This window comes from Tenrec ecaudatus, chromosome 5 (genome assembly GCF_050624435.1).
Source record: "Tenrec ecaudatus isolate mTenEca1 chromosome 5, mTenEca1.hap1, whole genome shotgun sequence".
Classification (NCBI taxonomy): Eukaryota; Metazoa; Chordata; class Mammalia; order Afrosoricida; family Tenrecidae; genus Tenrec; species Tenrec ecaudatus.
In genome coordinates this window covers 183,260,869-183,279,531 of record NC_134534.1, presented here as the reverse complement: position 1 = coordinate 183,279,531, position 18,663 = coordinate 183,260,869, and the positions used below count along the sequence as shown (strand labels likewise).

At 57.1% G+C, this 18,663-nt stretch overlaps 2 protein-coding genes across 15 annotated transcripts in view; both read left to right on the top strand.

Annotated features, from left to right (window-relative positions):
* Window positions 1-3,378, top strand: part of ATP2B2 (ATPase plasma membrane Ca2+ transporting 2) — a 114,865-nt gene extending 111,487 nt beyond the window's left edge. For all 14 annotated transcript variants that reach the window (XM_075550479.1, XM_075550475.1, XM_075550480.1 and 11 more), the window contains one exon: window positions 272-3,378. In XM_075550479.1, the coding sequence (XP_075406594.1) occupies window positions 272-583 (312 nt within the window). In that variant the 3' untranslated portion in view covers window positions 584-3,378. The remainder of the gene's footprint in view (window positions 1-271) is intronic.
* Window positions 3,379-7,942: 4,564 nt separating this feature from the next.
* The window catches only part of SEC13 (SEC13 homolog, nuclear pore and COPII component), a 40,329-nt gene continuing 29,608 nt past the window's right edge, over window positions 7,943-18,663 (top strand). The window contains exons 1-7 of the mRNA XM_075550465.1: window positions 7,943-8,097; window positions 10,433-10,477; window positions 12,319-12,434; window positions 14,879-15,030; window positions 15,306-15,439; window positions 17,445-17,578; window positions 17,784-17,907. Of these exons, the coding sequence (XP_075406580.1) occupies window positions 8,095-8,097; window positions 10,433-10,477; window positions 12,319-12,434; window positions 14,879-15,030; window positions 15,306-15,439; window positions 17,445-17,578; window positions 17,784-17,907 (708 nt within the window). The 5' untranslated portion in view covers window positions 7,943-8,094. The remainder of the gene's footprint in view (window positions 8,098-10,432; window positions 10,478-12,318; window positions 12,435-14,878; window positions 15,031-15,305; window positions 15,440-17,444; window positions 17,579-17,783; window positions 17,908-18,663) is intronic.

The window sequence follows — 18,663 nt, the reverse complement described above, 5'->3', positions numbered from 1 at the left end:
TACTGTAGTCCTGACCCACACCAAACCAAAGCAACTGCTGGGCAGAACCCGGACCCGAGCCTCCTCCCCGTGAATGCACACAAGCCGGGTCCGCCCCACCGCCGGCCTCCCTTCCCACTCCTCCCACCCTCCCCCTCCCGTGGATGCTCCTAACATCCAGCGACTGTGGACGCCGGCCACTCGCTGTGTCCCAACTTGGATCCCACCTGCCCCGCCACGCCCCCGCCACGCCCCGGGGGCGGAGCGTCTCACGCCCCTGTTTCCCTTGCAGATCCGAGTGGTGAAGGCATTCCGTAGCTCTCTCTACGAAGGTCTGGAAAAGCCCGAGTCTCGAACCTCCATCCATAATTTCATGGCTCACCCGGAATTCCGGATCGAGGATTCCCAGCCCCACATCCCCCTCATCGACGACACCGACCTGGAAGAGGACGCCGCCCTCAAGCAGAGCTCCAGCCCGCCCTCGTCGCTCAACAAGAACAACAGCGCCATCGACAGCGGGGTCAACCTGACCACCGACACAAGCAAATCAGCTACCTCTTCAAGTCCAGGGAGCCCCATCCACAGCCTGGAGACATCGCTTTAGCTGAGGACCCCGGCGCCCGCCTGCCGGGCACCCACCACCCGGCCGCCCGAGACGCCGAGCAGGAGCAGCAGCCGCAGCAGCAGCAGCAGCCACAGGAAACCAAACGCCGGAGAGAGACCCCTGTGCACCCACAGACCCCTCTCCGCCGGCGGCCGTGCCGTTGGGGGGTGAGGGGCGTCCGGCAGGGAGCGAGTGGCCACCACGGCCCTCTGGCTCCCGCCCACCCATGGACCAGCCATGCCCCCGCCCGGCCACCGCGTCCCTGCATGAATGTACTGTACACTTCCGGCCCTCCCCTTCTTGGGTTTTCGGGGGTTGGGAGGGGTTTTTGTTTTTTTTTCCGGTTGGTTCGTTTTCTTAGGCGGGATCTGCAAACGGACTCATTTCTGAGACTCGTTATCCAATCCACTGGTCTGTAAGTTTTTGAAGTGCTTGCGCAGCATGGTCTCAGTTGTATAAATTAATTTAATTAACTCTTTTGAAACTGCAGAGCTTAACTTGCCCAGTAGATTTGCACCAATGGAACCGAAGAACTTCCTAGATGTTCACAAGGTTATATCCATTTCTCTGTGTCTATATCAACGTGTACGCCTCCCGGGCGGTATGCGTCCATATAGATAGGTAGATTTATATATATATAAAGTGTATATATATATATACACATACACATATATATACATGGATATATATATACATATATATATAGTTTCTTTGCCGGCATGTTGCCTTGTTTCCGCTTAAATTGCTCTATTTTAACTTATTTATGTCCTAAGAGAAGAATGTAATTTGTTTACAAACCTGTAGATAATGTCTTTGGCTATTTGTATGGTTTAAGAACACTGGAGGCCGCCCGGGGTGCTGTTCCCCACAGCTCAGCCCCCCAGACCCGTGCTCCTGGATCACATCCTTGATGTTTTATAATAGCCATGTTCTGATTTTTGCCTGCTATTTCCGTTCAATAATGTCACTACTGCAGGAGGCTCAGGCAGAAGCCAAGTAAGAAGCTACTGACTGAGTATCCATCTGCGAGGTTGCACACCACATGCACCGCACACAAAGGGAGAGGAGGCTTCCTGGGTTGGCAACGAGAACCCCCCCCCATCCTAACCCTCCCCGCCACACCACTGGTGAGGAGGGGGACCGGACCCAGGAAGCAAAGGTTGCCAACTTCTCTAGGTGAAACTCGCTTGAGTTTACCAAGAGCACTTCCAACTTCGACTCCCTTGGGCGCCGTCTGTGTGGACACAGGGGTGCTGTTGAGGCATTGTAAATGTTGTTGTGTTTGGGAGCTGTTGGTTTCTTGCTCTCTTTTAAATTGGTCCTTTGGAGGGGTTATTTCTTTACAAATGACAGTGTAGGAGCCGTTGGCTGTGAAGGAAAGATCAGTGTCGCTTGCTGCTTTTGATTTTCTCTCTGAAGGAAAGAAGAGCCTTTTTCTCTGCACTACTTAGATCCGAATGAACTTGGACGTGTATATTGAGATGTACTCAGTGTGGTTTTCCAACAGATTGTCTTCCCGAAGTCACAATATCGAGACCGTAGCCCTTGAGCAACGAGTCTCGCTTTCCCAGACAGAAAGCCATGCTGAAACCCTGCGGTCTCACAGGGGAGACAAGGTGGTTCTTTTGCTCCCCCACTCACCCCGACCATAATGGCACTAGTAATCCCACTCAATGAGAGCTTCGTTCATTGTATGTCAGCCTCTTAACTGCTCAGCACTTTGTGGGTCTCAGCTTTTTTCATAAAAGAACTTTTGTATTGAATACAAAGTTTGCTTTGAGACTTTTCGGCATATGATCTTTTTTCCATGAACTTGTACAGCGCAAAAGACATTTTGAATACCATGATCGATGATGTCCCATGCTTCCAGGATCAACAAACGCTCGCGAAACTCATTCCTCCCGCTGACCCTGCCCACGGTGGTCCAGTGTCCAGCTGGCCCTTCCCTTCTCCGGACCCAGAGAACTCTTCCACAAACCCGACAAATCCCCCTCGGGAACCGAGCCATAGCCAACGGGAAGGGCCTCGGCCTGGATGGCTGTGGAGACACAACCCGTGAGGGTTTGGAGTCCCAGGCAGCGGCCCCACGGGGCTGGAACACCCTCGTGTCGGAAGAAAACCTTCCAGGAGCCTTCTTCCTGTGAGAGCCCATCGCCTGCATGTCATGACGAACTCTCTGAATGTACCCAGCAGAGGACACCACCCCATGGGCCATCAGCCCGCACCTGTGCTGCTTGGATTCCAACAGGCAGCTGCGGAGCTCCTCAGAGGAAGGACGCCTCGGGCGTGAGTGACAGGGACCAGCCTCAGAACATGGTGGTGTTGTGGGTTTTTTTTGGAGTTTCCTTTCTCAAGTTTTCCCATGTCCCCATCTTTGTTTCAATCACGCGTCCGAGTGTGACCTCATTCCGAGACACCAGGATGGTCCCCCATGGGCTCCCTGGGCCTGTGCCCCTGCAGGCCAGGAGCGGAGCCCTGCCTGGGACCAAGGGACAGGGAGGCTACCGAGAATAAGAATGTCTGGCATCAGCACTGGTACTTTCTTGTCAGGAGTGATGGGTCCCCGCCCCTACACACACACACCTGCAGACAGACACAGCCACAGGAAATGGTTTGTCAAAATTCACTGTAGCACACCAAGCTTGCACTCTGAGTCCTATATCTAGCAGCATGGGGTACGTTTGGCAGTTCACCCCACTAGGGGGTAAATAACTTATGACCATTCATCTGTTTTTATGAATTTTTTTATCTAGACAATAATTGTAAATAAAGAACTCGCCGTCTCTGTTCATTTAATACTATGCAACGGGTATGTTTTCGGTTGCTGGTTCTCCTTACTTCCTCAGTGTGGCTCTGAGACATCTGTGGTTTAAGAAGCAAACAAACAAAACACCATCAACAGAACGTAGTAAGTACGTGCTCTCCAAGGTCGATTTTGTCTTCGGGTGCGAGGCCTGCAAAGCTGCTGCCAAGGGTCCCAGGAATTGCGGGGGGGAGGGGTCAGATGCAGCCACCTGCTGCCTCCAACATCCAACAGCTGAGGGAAGAGCAGGCGGCCCGTCAGTGGCCCCTGCACTGTGGTGGCCCCTCTCTTAGCTGGCGGACTAGGGCGACTCAGGGGTTTCCTTCCTACAAATGAGGCAGAGTTTTCCTAGCTCCCAAGCAGCCCTGTCACCCAGGGCCCAACCAGAGCATAGAGCTGGTCAGGGGGAGGGCCCCCTGCTTCAGAGACAGGGCGGTAGGGCAGCGCCCACTCTGGCCTGTCTGACCCTGGGTACCCTGTTCTCAAATAGTGAACTGTCTTCCCAAACTGTTCTCAACTGCCATCTTGACGACAGGTGCGCCTCTTATACAAAAGGCTTGGGTTGATTGCTGGGATTTCTCTTATGTTCCCGATTTCGGGGAGGGGGGGCATTTCTCTTCCGAAACCAGCCACCGGCGTATTTTGTTGCTGTGGCTTTAAAACATGTTATTACCTGGAGCAGCTGGCCTTTCCTCCTCCTTTCGTGAAATCCCACTGTTCCCTGAAATCTCTTCTTCCTGGGAAACGTTACACTTTGCCAAGTCTCCCACTCCCCTGCCTTCTTCCAGCTCTCAGTTCTGTGCAGGTTGCTGCTGCTGCACTTTCTCAGGGTCACCAGGTAAGGAAGAAACGAGGGGTTCCTGCCTCCTGAGAGACCCTGGGTGCCCCCCACCCCTACCATCATGCCACCTGAACCTGGAGCCCCAGAGTGGCCAGGCCAATGAGCTGCCACCATCCTCAGCCTGGGAACCACAGTCACCAACACCCACCCCACCCCCCCAACACATACACCCTTGGCTGTCCTGAGCTGGTCCTCTTGTCCCCAATCTGCCTGGGGCCAGATGAGAGAAGAGCTGGAGAGACAGGTTTTAGCTAGCAGAGACCTTGTGAGGCAGAACGTGACCTGATTGTCTACTCCAGTATGGCACACACAAATGCTGATTCCCGTCTCCCTCTGAGGGGCCCTGGTAGCATAGATTACTCACTGGGCTGCTAACCACAAGGTCACCAGTTTGAAACCACTAGCCCCTTCGTGAGAGGACGATGAGGCTTCTACTCCTGTGAAGCATGACGGTCTTGGAGACGTACAGGGACAGTTCTGCCCCATCCTGTAGGGGCACTGTGAGTTTTTTAGGGTTTTTTTTGTTTCTTGAGCTGATTTTCAGAGGTTGTATGATCCTTTAGAATGCCTTCTTTCTTGCTGGGGCTTTCTCACCCCCACCCCACCCACTCCATCTCCCCCTTCTTGTGCTCCCTGCAGGAGCCTGCCACCTGGTGCATTCTGATAGCCTCCTGGCCCAGCCTCTCTCCAGCCAGTGTCTGAAGTTCCTGTGTTGTGGAAAGTGAGGTTCTTGCAGGCTTTGGGGTTTTCCAGAAGCTAAACCAACATCAGAAAAGTCCCAGGTCTTTTCCACATCAAGCTCTCCTCACTTTGAGATGGAGGTCCTACCCACACACACAGGGCAAAGGATGGGTGGGAGGGTGCCCCCCACCACGACCCCAAGCAGATCACTGCGGGACCACCCTCCCCAGTCCCCTCCGTGCGTTTCTGAGGCCCGCGGTGCTCGCCCTCCAAGACCTCGGGGGCTCGGGTCGCCCCACTTTGCTAACTCTGTGCATGCATTTCACAGCAGTGGCAAGAGAATGGTGCCGCCTCCTGCCACCTTGGGGGGAGGCTGGGAGGGGGGAGCAGTGGGGGCGGGGAAGGGACTGTTCCGCATTGTACACTCCTCATTTCTCTGTATCTCTGGCTGATGCTCTCTGTAATGGATGGGATTTGTCTGCCTTCTCCCTCAACCCTATACTGAGCAGCAATAATAAATGCACACGTGGCAATGCAGACACCGTACACATCACGGGACCTTTTTCCGCAGGACAGGTGGGCCCCACCTTATGTGACCTGGAACTCCCAAGGAAACAGAACCCCAGGGAGTAAAGGGCACTTGGCCCAGGGTACAGCACTCAGAGGGTGGGGGGGGTGGGGGGCCGAGTCTCTCTTTCCACCAGATACCTCTCCTGTCTTCTGAAGAAGACGCTTTTATTCAGTGGAAAAGCCAACTTTTAGGCCACCATCAGTAGGGGCCGAAGAGTCCCCACGAGCACGACCTCCAGGAGAAGGGCCTCAGGGGGCCTGAGGGGCACACAGGGAAGGGCAAATGATGACCTCACTTGGGTTCTGGCATCAGCCGGAGGAAGCGAGTGGGAGGTATGGACACAGTTTGTTGGCGGATCCTCTAATGGGAAGGAGGGAGGCAGAGGGGAGCCTGGGATCCAAGATTCTGAACATTGCACCCTCAGCTGCGGATCGGCAGAGAATGTGCCCAGCCTACGGAACAGACAGTCCTCAATGTTGGCCCAAGGGAGTGGGTCTCAGACAACACAGGTGAACGTGTCCGTGCGTGCTCGCACTGCAGACCAAGCACCCCAGGCCCATCCAGCTGCTAAACACTGTTTCACATGCAAGGGTCCATTTAATCCCACATCAGCCCCTGACACAAGTATTATGATAACAGAGCCCTGGTGGTATCGTGGTGATGCCCTGGGCTGGGATCTCTAAGGTCAGCCACTCCGAGGGAACAAGATGGGACTGTCTGCTCCCCTAAAGCAGTGGTTCTTAATTTCCTAATGCCGTGACCCTTTAATACAGTGTTTCATGTTGTGGTGGCTCCCCAACCATAACATTATTTTCATTGCTACTTCATAACTATAATTTTGCTACTGTTATGAATCATCCTGTAAATATCTGATATGCAGGATGTATTAGGCAGCCCCTGTGAAAGGGACCCCCTTGGGGGGGTCGACACCCACAGGTTGAGAACCGCTGCCTAGGAGTGACAGTGTCAGAACCTCACAGGAGCTGTGCTGCCCTGTCCTCAAGGGGTTGAGGGTGGTGAGCTGGCAGTGATATCATGCCAGTTGTGCCCCAGAGGGCCCAGCAGCTGAGAAGAGGGAAGGCAGGTCCACCCAATAAGTAAGGTGGCGCAGCGTTCACACGGGAGCATTTATGCCGTGACCCAGGACCAATGCTCTAAGCCCCTGATTTTTAGGCCCACGAGCAAATCTCTAATGAGTAAGATTGCTATCCCTGCAGCTTGTCCCGAATCCCTCTTCTACTTGGTTGCCTACCCCAAGCCTTTTCTTCTGGAACAAGGCTATGTGTTACATTCTATCAAACCTAAGATGCCATTGTTCCCACTGCCTAGTTGAGGAACTGAAGGCTGGGAGTGACACAGCCTTATTACTCAGTGGGGCGACTACACACCTAAAGCACCAACCTGCTCCTGGAAGGATAGGAAAACCAAGAAACCCCCTCTCCCCTTGCTCCCTGCTCCACCTAGTCACCTCCCCCTCCAGTGCTCACTCACACACACTCACCCCTCTACACCGCATCTGGACGGAAAGATAAACCCTAAACCCGTGGATGGACTGGAAGGAGGAAGGCTTACAATCTGGAGGACTGACCAAGCTCCAGGCAGCCCACTCCTCTGGGGCCCTTTCCATGGCGCTTCTCTGGGCCTATCACACTCTCGGTGCCTTAGCATCTTCCCTTAAGCAGCGACCATCTCCAGCTAGCCTGCTGTAATCTTCCTTTTCAAGAGAGGAAACGGAGGGATTGTGACTTACCCAAGGGGTGCCCCCTCTCCCTAAGACCCCGAGGGGCCGTGCGCTGTGGGAAGCCCTCAGCCACCTCCGGGGCAGTCGACTGGGGTGGCGCGGGGGAGGGGGGCGGACGAAATGGGCTCCTGGCTGTAGCTGCTGCGGCCCGGTTGAGATCCCTCCTCGCTGGGGGGCAACCAACCTAACGGGCCCTGGAACCCCTGTGGGGAAGGCGCAGGGTGGAGCAGACTCAGACGCATGGTGACCCTGCGCCTGGGTAGAACTGCCCCCCAATGCGGGTTAGCCAGCCAACGTGTAACCACAGAGCCCCCAGACCCTCTTGGGAGGCAGGGGTCCTTGGGGGAGGGCGGGGCAGGCGGTCTCAGCCACAGGTGCGGGGCATTCCCTAGTTTGCCCCGCCCCTAGACCCGCCCCTCGCGTCCTCGGTGGGCGGGGCTAACAGCAAGGAGGCGCCACGACCAGCCGACTTTAAGACGTGAACAGCCTACAATAGCCATCCCAAGGTCGGTCGCACACGGTACGGGGGGGAGGCGGCTCAACTGTAATAAAGGAATCCTTCCCTCTCATCGACGCGTCTCCGGAAACGCGTGCGGGTCATAGACCAGCCAGAGATCCCGCGGTTCCTGATCTTCCGCCGTCACGGTCGCCCCGGAAACCAGAGCTCCACCCCCGTCGAGGGGTGGGGCTACAAGAGGGCAGGGCGCATCCTTCCAAAGCCCGGAACCTTCGTTTGTGCCGGAGCGGGTTGCCGCCCGGAGGCCCCCGAGCCGCGGCCCGACGGCCGGCCCGCCCGCGCCGGAAGTGAGCCGTTCGGAGACGCCACCGAGAGCTGCCACGTCCCAGGCGAGCCGCCGCCGCCGCCGCCGCAGCCATGGTGAGTGTCGGGGCCCGAGACGCCGAGCCGGGCTCAGGATGCAGTCGCTGCCCTGGGAGAGCTTGCACTCACGGGCGCCTTCGCCGCTCTGCGCCTCAGACTCGGGCCCGGGGCCCTCCGGCTCCCCAGCCCCGAGTCGAGGCGTGGGGGCCCTGCTCCCCGAGAACTTGGAGAGAGCGGGGCCAGCGTGAGGCCGAGACATCCCGCAAGTATACTTGGGGATTCTCTGCCCTCAGCAGTTAAAAATATAAGCAAGACGTTACATTAGTTCAGTATCCCGAGCTCTCCGAAAGTTCCAGGCCTTTGCCGGCCCGCTCGGTGGGCCAGTAACCGTGGGGACGTGCTGTCGTTACCAGCATTTCGCAGAGCAGATGCTGCGCGGCTTTGGGAGCTGAAACCCCCCCCCTCCCCCAAGCTGGTAACGGGGCAGAGCTGAGATTCGAACCCTCGCAACCATCTCCCGGCAGAGGTGTCGGGCAACTCTGTGGGCGCTGGGTGCCCGGAAGGTCCCCCAGGTCTGATGGCAGAGGGGGATCCAGCGTGCACGCGGGATGGGTTCTTGCTGAGAAGGGCAAGGGTCAGCCTGGGTGTTCGTCGCTGGGCCTGGCTTAGAGGGCAGCTGAGCAAGGCCGGGGTCTCTTGTGGTTTGGCATTCGTCTCCTTCCGGATGATCGTGTAACGCAGTCGTTAAGTGGCCTGCGTCTCGTTTTGCGTGTTACCTCCAGGTGCATGAGAGGAAGTACTCAGCTTTCTGAAACCACACTGGTTCAGGAACGCGGTTCACCGTGTGAGGGTTAAGGGTAAGGGTCTGGACGCTCTGCTAACGACCTGGTAGGAAACGACCCCTCGGTGAACAGTCTTCGAGTTGAAGCTGCCCACCGTGGGCTGTTGGGTGTGAGGGACGTTCAGAATAGGCACCCTGACTGAGTGAAAGCTTTGGTAGCTGGGGGGTTCGGAGTGTGGCCGTGGCAAGTACTTCTCCACCCTGAGCTTTCAGTCCTTCCTGGGTCAGTCTGCTCTGAATTAGCTGTGCCCTTCGAACCGCCCAGAGGGACAGCACTTTGTACCCTGGACAAGTTAGCACCCAGAGGAGGCTCTTCTTAACTTCCTTCTCTGTGCATATGAGGGCACCCACTTGTTAGAGAGTGTGGCATTTGAGGGCGGGACCTCTGCTCACTTGTGTACCTGTCAGGCTGCTCTGTGGCCATCCTCATCCAAGGCCCCCTTTGTGAAAAGTCAAGCTGAGCTTTATACCCGCACGGCTTTTGTGGGGAAAGATGAAACGAAGGAAATCTTGTCTGTGCCCCTCTTCCTTCTAAGAATGGACAAGGACAGTGGTCCGTTTGGTCTGCTCATTGATTGACTAAGTGAGCAGTCTCCTTTCCTTCTGTGAGCAAACATTGTGCAGGGAGCCGGGGGAGCGGGGAGAAGGAATCAGGGATTCAGGGCTGTAGATGACCCATACCCTGATCCCCAGAAACTGCTCTGTCGGTGAGAAGAAGGGGGCAGGTGTCCAGTGCTGAAAGTATTCAGAAGAGTCCCAGCTAATTGGGGGGATTCTGTGCCTTGACCCAAGAGAGTATGAGCTGCACCTTGAAACCTGGCTAGGCAGGCAAAGATCCTGACAGCCGTCTAGCCCTGGATCCTGCTCAGTGGAGCCGCAAGTCTATCACAGGCAAAGAACCGGGAACAGCCTCAGGAGCACCGTGACTCTTGTCTCCAAGCTGTAGGTACAGACCCTGTTAGGCAGAAACTGCCCAAGGTCAGCGGTTCTCAACCTGTGGGTCTCGACTCTTTTGGGTCGAACGACCCTTTCACAGGGTCGCCCCATTCATAACAGTAGCAAAATGACAGTGATGAAGTAGCAATGAAACTAATTTTATGGTTGGGGGTTCACCACAACACGAGGAACTGTATTCAAGGGTCATGGCATTAGAAAGGTTGAGACTCACTGGCCTAAGATATTAGGGCCCTGTAGTCCAGGAAGGGAACCTGGCTCCCTCGGCTGCCCCCTACTACCAGGGAAGCCATTGCACACATCGAGCTCCACACACACCCCTGTTCCCACTCTCTAGACTGACCTTTCCCCCTTGTGCCACCTGGCAAGTTCTGCTCAGTGTTGTCCCAGCCTGTGCCCTCCACCAGCACCTCAGTCCTGGGGCCACTTCGATTTCACTCATCGTGTGACCCTTCTCTTGGTGGCTGAGTCTCCAGCCCTGGCAGAAGGCTTGGGAATAAATGGAATCCACAACTTCAGACAGTTGGTGGCTTTGGAGAAAGAAGATGGCGTCCTGACCACCGCCCGTCATCTTACCTCTGATCTCTTTGGTTCCAGGTGTCAGTGGTGAACACCGTGGACACCTCCCATGAGGACATGATTGTAAGTACGCAGCTGGCCCCTCACAGAGGCCGTGGACGTGCATGTGCCTGTGGTGGGGCCCTCGGGGTGTGTCTTGTCACCCCTCTGAGCCCAGATGGGACTGTATAGCCGCCTGCCAGCCCCACTGTGGCTGGTACGGCGTGGTCAGAGCAAACCCATCTTCTGAATGGGCAGGACTATGGCCGATGACTCGTTCTTGGTGGGAGGAACCGAGGCACAGTTTGGGCAGAGGTTTGGCAGTAGTCTCCCCACCTGCCTGCCTTCAGCTTCCCTCTCCTGCAGAAGGACTAAGTTGGATGGTGGCTCTCTGCAAAGGCGGAAGGGTGCCTCTCCAAATGCTCCCAGTGAGCCAAGCAGGACCCCAAGGGCAAGAGGTCAGGCCCAAGCGGGCCTCTGTGTAAGGCCTGCTGCCTGGATGACGTCCACAGGAGGACGAAGAGCAAAGAGTGGTGGAGGGGAAATGACTGATTAGAGATTGTCAACCATTGAGTGCAGAGTTGATCAGAAATGCCAACCCCGCTAATGTGCAGTAAAGAGTTGTAGGCGTGAGAGAGAGAGGAGAAGGGGGGCAAGCCTGAAGGAGTGAGTCGAAGGTTAAAGTTCCTTCAGGGAAAGCGCAGACTGCTTCTCACGGGGCCTGGTGGGCAGCTCGTAGGAGAGTGTCCGGCATCCGGGCCCGTCCCAGCCAGCCTGCTCTTACATCTTCCAGGCAGCAGTTGCTCTGGGTCTCTGGGGCTGTGCTTGGTCTCGGGTCCTGGCTTCGGTACAGCCACATGTCCTTGGTGACAGTATGGTGAGAAGGGCCAGTCTGTAAGTCCATGGCCAGTCTCTGCACTTTGTGCGACTGCTGCAGCTTCCTGATCTGATAGCTGCAGTGCCTGTGTGCGTTCATGGTTCCGCTGCCACTCATTGTAGCTGGATGAAAGGAACAAAGAAGGCCTGGCAGCCATGACGAATGTCTGTTTCCCTGCTTACTGAGGGTCAGCCCCATGCTACGCACTTCTCATTCAGCATCGCAGCTCATGGCAGCTCTTGAAGCAGATACAGCTCTTGAATCGCTGGCCCCTGTTAGGGATAAGAAAACAAGTTCAAGGAGGGGCCAGGACTTTCCACGGCTGCACAGAAGACAGCTAAGGAGGTGAACCCTTAGCCTCGTGGGTCCTGTAGCCTGCATCTTCCTACCTTCTCAGAATCACTTAGGAAGTACTGGACTGGGGTCGATGCCGGGAGCCAAGCCCTGAAATCCTGGAGGGAGTTGGCTTCCACAGAAGAATCAGGATGTTTCCTGGGGTCAAGGGCTGAGGCAGGGTGACTCATGGAAAGTGATATCCAGTGGACTAGCTGGACCTGTGAGCAGGCGAGAGCGGAGTTACTGGCCCACTGGGAGGCCTGCTGCCCCAAGGAGCCCAACCCGGGTGGAGGAGAAACCTCAGGCCCAGCCTGGTCCAGATAGTCAGTCAGCCTCAGGGGCAGGAGGACCAGATATGATAAGGCTTTGTCGTGATTTGGAGATTGTGGGGTCTCAGTGCTGGACCACCTCTAGGACACAGGTGAGGCAAGGGCACAAAGGATTTGGGGCCCCTGAGAAGCAAGGAGTCCGACACCTGAGGGACCTGTGTCCAGGCAGAGGTGCCTCTTGGCCCGAGTCTCATGGAGGTCTGCTCGTTTGGACAGCAATCACCCAGGTCTGGCCTGAGCTCATCCTGGGGGCAGCTCGAGGCCTGCTTTGTCTTCAGCCACCCTGCAGACAGCCGTATGGGGAGGTTCAGTCACCTGGATGGGGTCGTCGCACATCCTGCTGTGCGGTTCTTGGCGAGTTGATCCATTCCCCCCTTCCGCAGCATGATGCCCAGATGGACTACTACGGTACGCGCCTGGCAACCTGCTCCTCCGACAGGTCCGTCAAGATCTTCGATGTGCGCAATGGAGGGCAGATCCTCATTGCCGACCTCAGGGGGTGAGTGTGGCCAGCCCCTGCCCCACCCCCAGCCTCAGCCGATGCCTCCGAGTCAGCGGTTAGGAGCACAGGTGTACAGTAGGGCAGTGAGTGCGCTTCCCTCTAGAGCTCGAACTGCCCCTGCCCTGCCCAGCTAGTGTCCAGCCCACCCCTGCTTTCCACAGTGCAGCTCTGCCTCTCTGAAAAGCCGCCGACTAGAACAACTTTGCAGGTTTCACCCACCCCGTCCAGGTGCTGCTCAAGAGCACTGATGTAAGAATGCTGCCCCAGTGCCCGCTCAGTGAATAAATGTAGGAATGCCCTGCTGGCTTCAGCGGCCTGCCCTTCTCCCAGCATCCCGTCCGGCCTCCATAGGCTCCCGGGGCTCTGGGAGAGTTCAGGGGTGGTGAGCTGGGCACAAATAGATCCTTTGTTTTTCGTGGATAAGGAGCTCTGGTGCTGCTAACCACTAGGTGAACAGTTCGCACCCACTAGCCACTCTAAGGGTTAATGATGACGTTCTCTCCTCCCGTGAAGGTTTCCAGTCTCAGAACCCAAAGGAGAGGTCCTCCTCTGTCCGACTCAGACTGGACTCGCTGACAGTGGGTTTTGGAGTCGTTTATGGAGGGAGGCAAGAGCACACAAGAGTGCTCATGTGCCTGTCACTGTTGCCCCGACAATGACTTCTGTACCAGGCCAGGCTTCTCAGGGTAGCATGTATGGTGAGCTCCGCCCTGAAGTTACCGTGCGCCTCACCTTTCTATGGACCCCACGAAGATGCATAGTGACCCCAGGGGGCAGGGTGGGACTGCCCCTGTGGGGTTCCCAGACGCTCACTGTTGACAAGAGCAGAAAGCTCCGGTCTTTCTCCCTCGGAGCGACTAGTAGTTTCAAACTGCGGGCCTTGCAGCTTGGCACCGAATGCGTAACCACTACGCCTTCAGGGTGACTGAGACTCTATAATCCCAGTGCTCTACAGTACCTGCCCCTCACTCTGCAGGGCCATGGCCATGACTAGGCTTGTGGAGGAGACGAAGTGCATGTTTGTTAACTAATCAAGAAACTCTAAGTCGGTAGCCAGTTGGTGAAGCAGCTAGGAGGGGCCGGTGGCTACGTGACCAAGGATCCAGGTGCCAGTGACCCTCTGCGTGTTAGGCCTGCCTGCCAGCCCTGACCCATGCAGTCAGCTCTGCTGTTACTCGGGCTGGCCTCTAGAGGCTCTGCCTGTCTGCTTTGGAGGGTAACCTCCACGGCCCCTTTCTGCCGCGGTTAAACTGTGCTTGTTTTCAGAGAGCTGAATCTGTGTGCTCTCTGTGCAAGGACTGGGAATGTGCTGCTTCCCCACCCACCGAGGGGTGGGGGTGGGCAGGACCAGGACCGAGTACTGCTACCCCACCGCGTGCCCCTACTCCGGGGGGGGGGGGCAGGAACAAGACCGAGTGCTGCCAGGTGTTGAGTGGGGTTTTCATTTGGTTCGTTTTTGTTCCCGTGCCAAGCCTGTTGTGAGCTTTTCATAGATGTCGCCCCTAGATTAGCCCTTGTGACCGCCCTGTCAGAGACCAAGCCAGTGTCCGCGTCCTCTCACTGCTGGGCCAGAAGCACCCCCAGTGGGTGACTGACCAACAGAAGCGTGTTCTTGCACAGCGTGGGGGCTCTGAGGAAGGTCCTCGTCTCCTCGCAGCGTCTGTGGGCCTGGTGTCCCCTTGGAACTCTCCATGTGTCTTGGCATCAGCTTCTCCTAGGTCTAGAAAGTTATCAGCATGGGGACCCTGGGTCTGAAGAATGCACTTACTTTCTGTTTGTCTTTCTGGGTCCTCCCTTCTGCTAACATCTCTCTCCTTGTGTCTCTCAGATGATGAAAGGTGATGGGTGCCCCCTTCCCCCCTCCTCCCACAGGGAGTCCCCTTCCAGCTCAGCACAGCTCCTCCCTGAACCCCTGGCACCTGGTTGGGGTGATCAGAGGAGAATGATCAGATCATTCATAACCACCAAACCACTGAGAGCCGTGTGCAACCAGTTGACACATTTGGGGGCTGCAAAGACCCTGACCGGGACCTGGGGGGTGAGAGTCAGAACTCTGAAGGGGAGGGAAAGTCCCAAAGAGCAGACAGACATGCATCTGAGCAGATGGTAGAAGCCAAAGGGCTATAACATGCAGGCCACACAACGTGGACCAGCACCGTGCAGAGCGAGCAATGCCCAGTCGCCGTCAATGGTGCTGGCTACGGTCTGCCCGAGGGGTTTCTGCCTGCCCGGGTCAGCAAGCGTGCCTTGGAGGCTGAGGGGCTCCGTGTCCGGCGCTGTGTGACCACCTTCAGTTGCCTAGCCTCTGGGCCCCAGGGCCTCCCTCCGCCCCACGAGAGTCCCTTTGGGCAGAGACATTCCTTCGGGAGCTCTCTCCTGAGTCACCAGCTCAGTCCAAACAGAGCCTGATCGGAGCCCTGTGGGCCTCCCTGTCCCCACAGACACGAGGGGCCTGTGTGGCAGGTGGCCTGGGCCCACCCCATGTATGGCAACATCCTGGCCTCTTGCTCCTACGACCGGAAAGTCATCATCTGGAAGGAGGAGCACGGCACCTGGGAGAAGACCCACGAGCATACGGGACACGACTCCTCAGGTACCGGGCGGGACGGGGCAGGAAAAGCTGCTCCCCCAGCCCACCCCGGTCTCGTCCTTGCCCTCCTTGACTTCTGACTGGCTGTCCCAGTTGGGCCCTGCCCCCTGCACAGTGGGCAGGTAGGCCGCTGAGCTGACTCGCCTGAGACCCAGCCTGCACCTGCCTGTCGTGGCTGCCCACTTACTCAGGTGATAGTAAGGATGAGGGCCTGGTCCCCATAGTGTCTGTCCCTCCAGGCAGTGCCCTGTGCTCACTGTGCCCCCCGCCCCCCACAGTGAACTCTGTGTGCTGGGCGCCCCACGACTATGGCCTGCTCCTGGCCTGCGGGAGCTCCGACGGGGCCATCTCCCTGCTGAGCTACACGGGCGAGGGCCAGTGGGAGGTGAAGAAGATCGGCAACGCGCACACGGTAGGTCTGCTTATTCCCCTGCTGACCGGCCAGGCTGGGTCCGAGCAGCGTTGAGCCTCTTTACTTTGGAACCAGACTTCAGGCTGCACTCAGGGAGGCCGGCTGCACCCGCACCGTCAGGGAGGGCCTGGGACACAGGCTGTGGGAGCGGGCTCTCGTCCCCGGTGCGGGCAGTCATTCACCACTGAGGGCCTCCCGTCTCTGTGCCACACGCACGAGAGCTCTTTAAAGATGGCGCTGTGAGGACCCCGTCATGGTATTTCCAGCCGCCTCAGACCGGACACGGTGCTTTCGTCCACCGTCTGTGGTGGACGGGCAGAGATGTGGTGCGTTCGAATGTTACTCTGCTGCGTACGTGGGATGTGTTCTCAGGAGGGACCCGTCCCTGGTGGGCTGAGGAGCCTGGGGAAGCACAGGGTCAGAGAGCACACAGGAGGAGCCTGCCCTGGATGGATTGGCATGGGGCTGCACCCTCGGGGCCGGTTGTCCACAGGGAAAGGGAATTGGACAGAGATACTTCTCAACAGTGTTATGGGGAAGGAAATGGGAGCCAGAAATACTTGTGAGCAAAACCGCTTCAAGGAACACAGATCTGTACGCAAGAAGTCACAGCACCTGCATGTGTAGTCGCTGTGCCCGTCCTGCAGTGGAAGCGGACAGGTGTGAGACAGTGACGTGGAGGGAGCGTCAGCCGAGCGCAGCAGCAAAGCGAGGGACAGGGACACACGGAGGCCAGTCTGTCCCTTGTTTGTGGGAATGGCTGTCCCGTCTGCAGTTAATCCGTGTTGATTCCAGCTCAGAGCCGTCCTGACTGAAATGTAAGGAACGTACTGTGTGCGTGAACTCGGGGAGATGTGCTCCGTGAAGTTTCAGGCAACAGAAGTGACTGCGGTGACACAAACGTGTGCACATGAGTCCTTGTAGAGAGCCGCCCTAGCCGGCTGCCTACGGGGATGGGCTGTCTCCCGGCTGGGAGGCTGGAAGCCCCATTTGCTTGACATATATTTTTGCTGGGGTCACTTGAGTGGTTGTTCACACCTGCTGTGCTAGGGCCTCCTGGGTGTGACCAGAGAACCGTTTCCAGGGTCACATCCACACGTATGGGCCAGGATTCCAATATGTATTTTAGGGGCACCATCCAATCCATCGCAAGACCCAAGACAAAGTGTGCAGGAAAAGGCAAGTGTGCCGTGTCTAACGGCCGCTGACGGCTTTTCCGAGGCAGGTGTCCCCGCCCTGAGTTCACTGCCCGGCTGCCTCCTCGTGATCCTGCCTTTTCAGGCTGTTCTGTATCTTGGGACACGGTCCCTGTGACACCGGGGCTTCTCCAGGGACAGCGAGCACTGGACCACAAAAGGCCCAGCGGGGAGGAGGTGCACAGGCACGAGTGAGGTTCGCCCTCACTTGGGTGCTGCCTATTTGGAAGCAGTGCGGGGCAGTAGGGAGCGTTAGCTGTTTTGAAGATTCTCGTTGGCAGCGTGTGGTATTGTGAGATCGCTGTGTTGAAACGAGATTAAATAAATCAGCTAGATCTTGACAGGCAGCAACCATGAGGTTGATCGTTCTGCAGTAGTTGCTTCCTAAAGGATCCAGAGCTCCCTTCCTAGTTCGCCTCAGTGTGGAAGTTCTTTGTAGACCTGTCTGCATCGTAGCAACCCCCAGCCTCAGCTGGCCACCGAGGGCGTGGGGATGCTGTGCACGAGATGTCTGGACTGGGAGGGGTCTTGGTGTGTAGCAGGGTCCTCCCCCCACCTAGTAGTGGTGATGTGCATGCCTTAGAGCCCTGCATTTGTTGTGGGCTTTCTGGATGTGTCGGAATAAAGGGGGTAAAGAACGTTCACGTTGAAAAATGCTTTTTCCTGAAACTCCTGGAGAATTCCAACTCCTCCTCTCCGTGTGCCCACATGCGAGGCGGAAAGGCACACCGTGCTGGAATGCTCATGTCCAGACCAGCACTGTTGGTGACCGAGCGAGTCTCAGCGTCACCACCTGCCCCTCCGCACAGATCGGCTGCAACGCCGTCAGCTGGGCCCCTGCTGTCGTCCCCGGAAACCTCATAGACCAGCCGTCTGGGCAGAAGCCCAACTACATCAAGAAGTTTGCCTCGGGCGGCTGCGACAACCTCATCAAGCTGTGGAAGTAAGTCTCAGGGCAGCTCCCCCAGGGCACTTCCCATCCCGTCCTCCCCTCCCCCCAGGGAAGAACAGTTGTCAGTGTACCTGAATGTCACTGAGAAACCAGACTTGTCCTGGCTTCCTGCCCGGGGTGGACATAGTGAAGGACATCGCTAGAGGAACCCCTACCCCGTGGGGCTGCTGCATTTTCCTGTGACCCCCACCCCCAGGGAGGAGGAGGATGGCCAGTGGAAGGAGGAGCAGAAGCTGGAGGCGCACAGCGACTGGGTCCGAGACGTGGCCTGGGCCCCCTCCATCGGTCTGCCCACCAGCACTATCGCCAGCTGCTCCCAGGTCAGTCCAGCCAGGCCGGGCTTGCTCTCTGCGAGGAAGGAGCACGTGGAGTCGGGGGACGGGGGGGGGGGGGCAGCGTGCTCCAGGGGCTTGCCTCCAATGGTGAGGAGAGGATCCCAGGGACTGGGAGGTCAGGTGGCAGGCTCAGCTCCCTCTCCCCACCCCCACCAGACCTTTCATGTCACTTGGCTCTCCTTTGAGCGTGAACCTCAGTCCAGGTAGACTAGAGAAACAAATCCAGGGAGACACGTGTGGGTGTGAGAGAGAGCTTTATATGCAGCCCAGTCCCGATCAAGCCCATAAGTCCGATATCAGCCCTCATGTCCGATACCAGTCTGAAAACTCCTCTTCAGACTCACACAGCCCATGCAGTGATGCCAAGTGCAGGGAGATCACAGGGCAGTGATTGGAAGGTCTTGTGGATCCAGTGGTGGTGGAGGCATCTCTACTGGCGTGGGGCTTCCCGGGCTCCTCCAGCTCTATCAGCATAGCTCCATGTGGCTTGTCCACGGGAATGTCGAGAGAGTGTGAGTGTGTGGAGAGAGGAGAGAGTGAGTGTGTAGTGTGTAGCGAGAGTAGAGAAAAAGAGTAGAGAGGGAGAGTGAGTGTAGCGAGAGGAGAGAGTGTGTGGGGAGAGTGTAGCTACAGGAGTGAGTGTGTGGAGAGAGAGTGAGAGGAGAGAGTGTAGAGAGAGTGAGTGTGTAGTGAGAGTAGAAAGAGGAGAGAGGGAGAGAGTGTAGCGAGAGGGGAGAGTGC